The sequence below is a fragment of the Littorina saxatilis genome, linkage group LG14, assembly GCF_037325665.1.
Source record: "Littorina saxatilis isolate snail1 linkage group LG14, US_GU_Lsax_2.0, whole genome shotgun sequence".
NCBI classification, from domain to species: domain Eukaryota; kingdom Metazoa; phylum Mollusca; class Gastropoda; order Littorinimorpha; family Littorinidae; genus Littorina; species Littorina saxatilis.
This window is the reverse complement of record NC_090258.1, coordinates 14,448,564-14,460,093: the sequence shown is the minus strand read 5'-3', so window position 1 is coordinate 14,460,093 and position 11,530 is coordinate 14,448,564. Positions and strand designations below refer to the sequence as shown.

Here is an 11,530-nt window from a genome sequence, read left to right as displayed (position 1 = left end):
TCTCGGTATTTCGTTGGTACTTCATATTTCCTACTTGTAAAATGACCCTCAAAGCTAACCGAGACAGTTGAGGCTGTATCAATGCGCCTCGCCAGCAGGTTGTTAATGGATTTTTTAGCGAGTGACTATCGACAAATATAGCTATTCTGATGGACACGTGGGGGAATTCGGGGGCTGTGATTGGATGGTCTCACACATCCCTTTTCCGATCATCAAAGCATAACGATACAAAAGTTGGCCATTTTTGCCGATATCCAAACGATATCGGCAATAACAAAGACGCGTGGTTCCGGTTTCTTCCACGTGTATAAAGTACACGCATACCTCGCCAGGTTTGTTTCTGTCAGTCTGTGACTAGTCGACAGACGATGCCATTTGCTTTGTGTGTGTTTTTGTTGTTGCTTACTGTACATGACATACATTACGTGTAAAATCCAGTTCTTTAACAGGCAACAAACCTTGCAAATTTCCAGAAGCTGCAATCTGAAGCGACCTATTTCGGATTCTAGCAGACGATCTCTCCAATGTTTAACACAAAATCAGCAAACTCTCCTGTCACATAGAACGTCCATTGTATAGTGCAATGTTGAAATGAAGTTACCGGTCTGAAACATTTCGTCGTTTCTTCTGAGACAATCCTTGTTCTCTTATCATCTACAGATTTACCGCTGTCTTCACCACGCGAATTCCCAACAGAAGTCAGACTTTCGAACATACAATCTACGTAGGCAAGCATGATACGTCATGACGTCATATGATTCCTAACATATTGACGTAATGCTGAGCATCCGGTTATCTCGAGTTTTCTCCGTAATACATGTCCGGGGTTTTTTCAATGTTCGGTTATTTCCGGAACCGTCGTCTGCAATCAACGACATGGACCATTCTGGTACTTGTCGCTGACAAAAACATGATTCTAACACAGAATTTAATGTCAGAATAGCTATATAAACGCTATTGTGTTTTCAGCGTAGCAATAGGGTCCGATATTTAGACTCGAACAAGTATAATGCGACTCGTCTTCGACTCGTCGGCATTATACTTGTCTCGTCTAAATATCGGGCCCTATTGCTACGCTGAAAACACAATAGCTGTTATTAATGACCGGTAATTTTTAATGAGTTGGGGCATTCTGACCAATCACAGGATCTGTTTCATTAAAACGCAAACTCGATTGAATTACAATTTAGGTTATTCAACCCCTTTTTGCTCACTTGCGCGATGGTGCTTTTACGAGTCAAGACCAAAACATCCTACAACGTACATTCAGTGACACCTGATGACGCATTCTGAATCCCTCAAGTGGAAATAATGACTGCGGATGATATAAACGTTATTTTATTTTATTGTGTTGTCTTTTTGAACAAAGTGTTATATGAACGTTAAAGGCACAGTAAGCCTCCCGTAAACCATCACAGATACTGTCAGCCTTTTACACACAGTACAAACACCCTTTCGTTTAAACACTAACCGCTTGAGAACATCCTAGGTGTCCTACGTAAAGAGCGAGCAATGTTCAAAGAATGTATTCTCGTGGACCCTCTGATCAGCAAATCAGGCGCCTCGGTTTGGCGCTAGAACTAACTTTTAAAATCCAGATAATAAATTGACAGCTTGTTACACAAACATTCTTAAATCATAAGATAATTATTTTTTCATCAAGACAAGATCAGTACAATTCGAAGTTTTGAAACTTTGAAAAAAGAAAAGCCGGAAACGTGTCACGCAAACCGTCTTTCTCGTAGCAGACGACGGTTCTGCCTAGCGCCCGTTCCTCTGAACAGTCAACTGTCATCGCTCTAGTTCGTGTGAATCGCAGCCGTTTGTTGCGTTTAGACTCAGAGGTACACAATAACGTGCTATTGCAGATGAGCTTACAGCGAGTCGCATTGAAATCACAAACTGACGACTACATTGTGAAACAAAAGGCAACTGGATCACACGGGTTCGCGATGGCTCAGGGTTAAGATAAACCACGCAAAAATAAATTCTTTGAAAATTGCTCGCTCTTTACGGAGGGCACCTAGGATGTTCAAAAGCGGTGAATGTGTAAATGAACGGGTGTTTTTACTGTGTGTAAAAGCCTGACAGTATCTGTGATGGTTTACGGGAGGCTTACTGTCGCTTCAAGTGTACCAAGTTTGCAAACGTAATCTCTGTCCTTTTTTTTATTTTTTTTATTTTTATTTTTTTTACAGCTGATGGTATATAATTATATGTTATTTATTATCCTCTATTCTCTCTAACAGCAGATGATGTATATGTTATCTATTATTTAATTTCTCATTTCAGACAGCGAGCGATATAAACGTTATTTGTTATCCTCTCATTTTAAACAACCGGTGATATAACCGTTACCTATTGTCCTCTGATATTAAACAGTGGGTGATATAACCGTCATTATCATTTCATTTTAAACTGCAGATACTATAAATGTTATACGTATACCCGTTGCAGCTGGAAGCCCCACAAGTATGCTTCTGGTACATACCCAACGCTTGGCGCCACCTGTCGTTTGAACAGATACCAAAGGAGAAACTCTCGAAGGTAAGTCAGATCATACACATTTTTGAAAGCCACAGTCCTTATCGAGTAAACGATTCGGATCTTGGGTCTGGCCAGGCTTGTAGGTAGGAGAAGGTCATCCCTCCACCTGGACTCATACCAACACTCAACACCCTCAATGTGTTCCGTGCAGAGTGGGCACTTCTTAATAATAATAAGTAATAGTGGACATTTATATAGCGCTTCTCCACAGCTCGAAGCGCTTTACAAGTTCAATTTACAAGTTCATTCAAAAGCACAACACGATATATACAACTAATACAATTTGTCTCAGATGAAAAGGAAAATACTCATCAAAGAGCATATAATTATACATGCTTGCATAACATACAAAGAATCACATTTTTTTGCAGCGCAGCACAGTGAAGTTATTTCTTTTAAAGCCACTAGTGTGAGTCTGCAAAATAGACGATTTATTCAAAACAATGGAAGGCTGCACGTGAAGCAATCAGGATGTAGAGTTTAGGTATGTGACAAAGTGGAGGCATGTATAAAAAAAATGTATATACGTTTTCGTTATTAATTATTTGTCTGTGCACTTAACAGACCGTTGGGTCACCGGCACGGTTGGCCTAGTGGTAAGGCGTCCGCCCCGTGATCGCGAGGTCGTGGGTTCGAACCCCGGCCGGGTCATACCTAAGACTTTAAAATTGGCAATCTAGTGGCTGCTCCGCCTGGCGTCTGGCATTATGGGGTTAGTGCTAGGACTGGTTGGTCCGGTGTCAGAATAATGTGACTGGGTGAGACATGAAGCCTGTGCTGCGACTTCTGTCTTGTGTGTGGCGCAGGTTAAATGTCAAAGCAGCACCGCCCTGATATGGCCCTTCGTGGTCGACTGGGCGTTAAAGAAACAAACGGTACGGTTGGGTCGATATATTTGTGAATGTATTGTTTTGTCAATAACAAACGTTCCAACAACCTACCTTTCTTGTTTTTTGGTCTTATTCCATGTAAACGTTTGGGCACATAGCAGATCGTTAGCAAATTTGTTTCCACGGGCAAGACTGTGCCTTTTATGAAATTTATTTTGGGCAACCTCTTCTTAAAGTGTTGATTATGATATCAAAGTAGCGCATCATACAAATCACTTTTAAGTGGTTTTTATAATAAAAATTAAAAAAACAATTTTCTCTCTTTCTCTCTCTCTCTCTCTCTCTCTCTCTCTCTCTCTCTCTCTCTCTCTCTCTCTCTCTCTCTCTCTCTCTCTCTCTCTCTCTCTCTCTCTCTCTCTCTTCCTCTCTTATTTTTCAAAAAAATATTAAAACCTTCATCCCTTCGTAATAAAGTTTTGAATCTGAAAAAAAAGAATCTCTTTCTTTTTCTTAATGTTCAGGTGGCTCCCATCATCAAAGGCAGAATGATGGAGCACGGGACGACACTCGTGCAGTACCAGCCGCTAGGGGCGCTGCCCAACCTCTTCCGGGTCGCCATCTCCAACCCCATCGCCACTTCCGCTGACACCGACTTTCTGGTGGACGAGATTGAACGTCTTGGCCATGACATACCGTTTCCGGAGTAGACTTGGCAATCCCAGAGTGAATGTTGGAACAAACCAAAATCTCAGGATTTCAGACCAGAGTGTATCAGGGCTCCCCATAGCGCGCGTCCCTGCGACCTCCACGCACTAGAAGCTGAAAACACGTACTAAAATAGTGTGGAGGGAGTCCCGGGACGCAGTAACGTTTTAAAGAGGGGGTCCTGGGACGCACTAAATTCCCGTTATCGTGCGTACCGTAGATACTATTTTCAGACTGCAATCGTCAGCTAATAAGTACTTGAGGTACAGCTTTCAGATTTCGCAAGCACCGATGTCAATTTCACCCGAAGAAAATCGGAAAGGATGTTGAAACCAATGCAAAAGTGTGTGTGTGTGCATGTGTGTGTGTGTGTGTGTGTGTGTGTGTGTGTGTGTGTGTGTGTGTGTGTGTGTGAGTGTGTGTGTGTGTGTGTGTGTAGTCCTAGAATATTTCAACGATAAAGACACTTCACACTAAACTGTGCGTGACCACAATGTTTTATGAGTACAACGGGACCTTTTGGACCCTTGGGACCCTCTACAATTCTGCAAAGGGCGTCCATGGACCCTCTAGAAACTGAAAGTGGGGGTCCCGGGACCCTCCAGGAGAGGCGTCCGTGGGGAGCCCTGTGTATAGTCTAGAAATGGTCTGGATCACAACATACACTTTCGGGAAAGCATTTAGCAGTCCCAGATTGAATGAAGAAACAAACTAAACTAAAAGAGCAAAATAGCATCCTAGTGTTTAAGTGTCTCGTTTAATCGTTTCAGTACAACATACATTTTCCGGACTGCGTAGTTGTTGTGATCCCTGTGAGTGTTTTTTTAGTTTGTTTTTTTACAGGGAATAGAAGCTAATGGGCAACTGTTGTTCATATCCACCACAAAGTAGATTTAGGATTCTCGCAGAAGGTTTGGGTTTTATCCCAATATATGGCACAGTCTTGACTTGTGGCGGTTTCTGCAAAGCTGTGATGGTTCTTGTCTGATTAATTGGAATGCGATTTTGTAGATGCTAACAATTGTCCAATACAAAACCAGAATCTGTAGGCTGTCTTGTGTTTGTGTTGAACGCTTGACGTTGAAGTTCTTACTAGAATAGTTATAGGAAGGAGACACATTTTTTTAGGAGCATAAATTAAATTACATATTCTTACTCCGAATTACATATATGACGATTTGCCAGGCTTTGCGCGTTTGTGTGTTTGAATAATTTGATTTGTTGTGTACCCCATTTTCTACCAAGCGTTGGTTGCTCGGTCGCGACTGCGGTGGTTTAGAGGTCGCGATTTTGTGTTTTGATTATTATATTAATTTGTAGTTTTTCTTATGGTTTCCTTTGTTTACATATGTTTCAGTCTTTTACCTTCACTTTACATTAAAAAATTTGGTAAAACTACCTGGGGCGTGATAAATACAAGAATCCGCGAGCCAGGACAGTAATTACTTTCTTTCTTTTCTCTTTTGTTTGTGTTTTGTTTTTGTTTGTGAGTTATTTGAACACAGTTGCAATGTGATAACCGTTGCTGCATTTAAGTCTGTCTTGTGTTTTTTCAGCAGTTTTTGCTGACATGGTTATACTACAGTTCTTGCTTTTTTCCTCCTTTCTCTCTCTCACATTTATGTAATAACATAGTTATACATAGAATTAGAGCTTTAATTCCCCCTCCCCCCCCAGTTTAATAACTTTCTTAAAGTCCTTCCTTCTTTATTTCCATGGTGCGTAACAGAAAGTCCAATCGTTAGAATCAAGCAGATTTAATTGTATTGATAACTGTACAGTGTACTGTGTACATCTCTTGTAATTTTGACATTTGTTCTAGTCTGTATCACTTGTTATCTGGAAACACTTGTTACATGTGTCATGTTTTGTGTTGATCTCATGCGTTTGTTTCGTAAACTGGGAGACTTTCTACAAAGAAGTCGTGTGTAATCCAAGCAATATTCTTATGTTTTGAGATGTTGTGACCAGGGGCAATGGTCAACTAACAACAACATTTTATGTAGGTAAGTCTAGTGTATGTTAAGCGTCAACCTTGTTGCGAATTTAACGTGCAATTTCTGAAATAACTGAACCAGTTCGAGAAATTTCAGTATTTATTAACTTGGGAGTATTCATGTTAAAATGTATAGCCAATGATAATATTATGAAGTGATAGTTAGTAAGTTTCACATTAAAAGAACATTGAGCAAGAACTTGAATGTCAGTGTAGATTATTATTAATTTATTCATGTATGTTTGTATTTCCATGTCATTGTGTTTGAACGACGAAGAAGAAAATGCAATGCATCCTCTAACCTCACGGTTGATTACCTATAAGATAAAGGGGAACTGGTGTAGGAATTAGAGATACACATTGTTAACTTTTTTATCTTATTTTTAAAGCGCTTACCTAGATAAAGTACGATATGTTTTTACGTTGTTATTTTTCTTTCATTTGTTAAGAGAATTGTAAAAAATAAAGTTATTTCTAACTCCGATGAAGCCATTCGCCTAAATGCTGAAGAAAAGATAGATTGCAGTTAGAATGCAAGCTTTTGAAGAGCATATTCAGAGTATGACGTCTCCCAAGATTGTGTTACCCATTACGCTTACGCTTGATACGATTATAACGTGTGCTTACTTATCTGGAGAACAAAAATAGCCCACAAGGTTGTTTAAAGAAAAGAGTATGACCTGCTGAACTCGGGATGTGCCTCCTGAAAACATAATAGGGTTCAAAAATTAACACTTAGATATTTTAGTTAACTTGTAGGTCTTGTTCAGGAATTATAATGCGGGAGAGAAAAGGCTTTTTGTTATGTAAGCCCAACACACTATGCTCAAAAAAGGCAACTCCGTAAACAAGCGACCTATGTGGGTAACAATGCACTAGTATACCGTGCAACAACAAAAAATAGTCTGCATTGTTTTATTGAAAAAAACTCAAAACAAATTGAGAGTTAGGATTATCAAACTACAAACGTGTTATGCAGGCATGTTTAATGAAGCTGTTGTGTAATTATTTCCATGTTGCGACTATCTCAACAAACGAGACAAGCAGTTTTTACTAGTATCAATTGTTTCATGAAGTAGGACAAGACAGTGCTTGTTATAAAACAACCCTCGTTCTTGACATGAAAAAGCCAACACATGATCTGAATTCTACTCAGTTTATGCGTTTGCATATAATTATTCAATTCTAGTAATGACACTCTTTTTTTGGTTACAGTTTTAACATCATAAAGTTTCTCAACACTGAATCACAATTCAACTTTACATTCAAATCAATGGGTTTAACGAATATACATTCCAACACACATTGTTGCGATTAAAACAGTGTGTCTATGACACTATTGTCTTCTTCGAAATTATTGGAACTGTTGTCTTGTGTGAATGTGTTGTTTTTGTTATAAGATTGTACAATATTGTAGCAGCATTTGGAGATCTGTGATATTAGATTGTTTGGTATTGTTGTGGCAGAACATAAAAAGGGAAAAGACATACGAGTGTGATGAGTAATGTCATTATTTTGTTATTGTTGTTGTCCTTCTTCTTCTTCTTGTTATTCTTATAAGTGACCCTCCACCACGAAATGAGTCGCATGTCACCTCGCGCGGTTCTGCGCTAGGCTTAATATAAGTCCGGGGAGTGTCTAGTAACAGTGTGAGGGTCACCTTAGTCACAGGCTTATAATTCAAACAGTTTTCACTCTTTTCTAAAACGGTTTTCACCACTGGATAGAGCACAAAAAACTCTTTATGAAAATGTAAAAATATGAAAATCATGCAAAGGTGACATGCGACTCATTCCGTGGTGGAGGGTCACTCATAATTGTTCTTCTTCTTCTTGCTGTTGTTCTTGTTGTTTTTGTTCTTTTTGATCTTCTTCTTGTTTGGGTTCTTCTCATTCTACTTCTTATTATTATTGTTCTTGTTCTTCTTCTTGTTCTTCTTCTTACTCTTCTTCTTCGATGACATCGTCATTGTCACTATCGTCACTGTACTGTTTGTTCAGTTCTGTTTGGAGTTGTGACGTTTGAGTGTGTGTGTGTGTGTGTGTGTGTGTGTGTGTGTGTGTGTGTGTGTGTGTGTGTGTGTGTGCGTACGTGCGTGCGTGTGTGCGCGCGTGTGTGCAGCTTCGTACTTGCATTCACACTAGATTGGGAATAAACTCTTATACGCAGAAGAGCTTGAATTCAGTGCAAGACTTGGCTGAGATATGTATGTCCTACTTCCTAACATCATTGCACTGTGTATGAACCTCATGTAAATATCATTATGCAGATACACGGACTGAGGCTTGTTAAGATTCGGCTCCTTACGTTTTTGCCACATCTTTGCACACAGTGAAGTGTTTAGCTGGTGTATTTAATGTATTAAGATGCTATCTAAGATGCGACTGAATACATTTGGAACGTTGGCAGTCCATTTGGTTTTGGATTTATAAAAAAAAATGAGATAAAGAGGTAAGACATTCTGTATAAGTCATAAAATGAATAAAACGTTGGGTGCTTTTAAGAAAAAGTCTTATATTAACAGACGATTTTTGGAGAAAAAAAACTGTCACTGCTGCATGACCGTTCGGCAGAGTTATGCCGCTTGAAGCTCGGACAAATAGTTTGACTTCCGCTTCCGGACAACACGTGCTCGAAGTAAACAAGCAAGCGGAGAGGAGATCAATCGGTCCAAACATTATGCATTGCTCTTGTGGAACGTGCGATTCTAATAGTCGATACCCTGCGCGCGTACGTAACGTCAGTTTCTTCCAATATAATTATGAAACGTGACATTACACGCCAGTCACTAGCGAGAGAGTGTGTATGAAACACGAGTACAGGAAGCACGTGATGTTAGTCTGAGTAAGGCAAGGGTAGTCGCTCTTTCATGGCCCATTCAAACCCGACAGAGTTATTTCCGTAATTCGTTCTTTTGGGCGATGTCGACTTCGCGAAGCTCGCTGCATAAGTCTTCAGGAAGTCAACTTTGGATTCAATTTAGGACAGGCTTCACGGAATGTTGAGATAATGACATGCTTTTGTCAAGAAGTCTGTAAATGTCTGACACAATCACTCTGCTAGCCTAGAGTTTTCGTTGTGGTATTTTGTGGCAGAAATGACTCTTCTCAAAGACCGGAAACCTTGCCGAGTTTGGAGGATCGTCAGCCGTTGCCCGTGTTATGCTTGTGAACTAAGGCACGTGCACTGTTCTCCCCGGCTGAAACTGTCATAAGCGATTTTCCTAAGGCTAAATCAGGCATACACATGTTGACAAAGAAGCATGCACAACAAAAAGCAATAACAGTGCAAATACGTTGAGATCTATGCACACTGTCGGGTAAACCATAGGTTATAGTCGATACTATATTGAGAAAATCTTTGCAACTGCACATACTCATAGATACACACAAACTGCTAAGGTGAACAGAAGGCAAAAACGGGCTATGACTGACTTACTTACTGCCCGTTATGCCGGTTGGCATGTAGGGCAGCAAAGAAACCGGTGTAACACGAGAAAATTACTCCCACAAGATTTTTACTCCGGAGTAAACATTTCGTACGAAAAAGTTACTCCCTTTACGAAAAAAGCACTCCCCCATTGCACGAGAAATTTACTCCCCAAGACAGGTGAGTTCCGAGTAAATATTTCGTACAAAAATGTTACTCCCCTGACGAATAAATAACGAATAAATTACTTCACCCCAACACGAGCAATTTAGCCTCCCATGCCAGGTGTACGAAATTTGTACTCCCTTGTCCCCTGTTAGTCTTGGTGGTGGAAGGGGTGGAAGGAGGGTAGCGCGACATTCGTGTGCGCGAGATCACTTATTGGCATTATCCCTTCGCCAGCATCCCATTTTTGCGTACAAGATTTTTACTGGAAGTAACAAAAATGGGGAGTAAAAATTTCGTGGAGGGAGTAATTTTTTCGTGCCTTGGGGAGTTGTTTTCTCGAACGAAAAGTGTACTTGGAGTAAGAATTTCGTACGAAATATTTACTCCGGAGTAAATTTTTCGTGGAGTAAAAATTTCGTGTACTCTGAGATGTCCATAATTACGACCAAACGATGAGAGAAAAACGGCATTGAGAATAGTGTGGAAAAGGCTTTGTACAACCGTAAAACACACGCGCGCACACACACACACACACACACACACATACACACACACACACACACACACACACACACACACACCCACGCACGCACACACACACACACGTACATACACACACATAAACACACACACACATAAACAGGCACACACACAAACACGCACACACACACACACAAACACGCACACACATAAACACGCACACACACACACACACCGTATCTAAACAGTCGTATGGAGAGACAAACAGTGTCACACGAGCCACTGATATCAAAAGTAATGTCTATACCGCACTGCCCCTTAGCATGCACACGGGCCTTTTTTGCACACACCTTTCTCTGCTTTATTAGTATGTGTGCAAACACAAAGTGATGAGCACGCATGATTATAATAATGAATCATATGTGTGTAATAGGCTTGGTAGTAAAGCGAGTAGAGGGGGTAAAGGTTCTTCTGCTAGTTTCTGTTTAGCATTTGTGGTGTGTGTGTGTGTGTGTGTGTGTGTGTGTTTGTTTGTGTGTGCAAAAAAGGCCCGTGTGCATGCCAAACGGCCGTGCGATATATACATTAAAACATCAGTGGCTCGTATGGCAAAATGTGTCTCTCCACAAACGTTTTGATTACGTTTTGATCATTTGATTACTTCAATGGGCGGTTCAAGTTGTTAAGTGTGGACTTTGTAGAGTTTTGATCCACTTCCCATTTCTAATCACGGATAAAGCTTATTCATTCAGGAGTGTAAACTTCGGAAAAGCTTCGATGACGAGGGCGTGTTGAATTTGATTAAAGACGGGTTTTTTTGTTTTTTGAAGTTTCTCTGCTTGAAGTTCCACGTTATTCCTTGGGGACTTTCACCAGTTTTGACAGACCACGTCCTGCGTATCGTCAGAAGGTTCGCTTCTGACCGTTTCATATTTTTGCCTATGGACTGTGGCTTAGTACTAACAGAACACAGATTGAGCACTGACATATGTAACGCCGGATGTGTTTCCCTGTGGATTTGCAACGGACGCTTTAAAGACGACAGTTAAAACAGGTGCGTATGGTCGTCTCACAATCATTTGTTTTCTCTGTGTTTCTGTGTCTCTGTGTCCATGTGTCTCTGTCTCTGTCTCCCTGACTGTTTCACTCTCAGTTCGTTTCATCCCCCCTCCCCCATAATGTAGTTTATGTTATTAAAGTGTCTTCATATTGTTTTTAATAGTGCCTTTTGTTCAATCTGCTTCAACCCGATCTGCCGCAATTGATTTATACAATGTCAATGTTGCGTCAAACAATATTTTTCACTCAGTAAGTGGAGTAAATCCAAAACGTAAATATCGCCGCACAGAGCAACATTTCATGTGCTCGTTTGCAA

The 11,530-nt window shown here is 40.4% G+C and overlaps 1 protein-coding gene across 1 annotated transcript in view; it reads left to right on the top strand.

Annotated features, from left to right (window-relative positions):
* Positions 1 to 5,560, top strand: part of LOC138947190 (glutamate decarboxylase-like) — a 62,794-nt gene extending 57,234 nt beyond the window's left edge. Inside the window, exons 15-16 of the mRNA XM_070318625.1 lie at positions 2,458 to 2,547; positions 3,899 to 5,560. Coding sequence (XP_070174726.1) covers positions 2,458 to 2,547; positions 3,899 to 4,084 — 276 coding nt within the window. The 3' untranslated portion in view covers positions 4,085 to 5,560. The remainder of the gene's footprint in view (positions 1 to 2,457; positions 2,548 to 3,898) is intronic.
* The last annotated feature ends 5,970 nt before the right edge of the window (positions 5,561 to 11,530 follow it).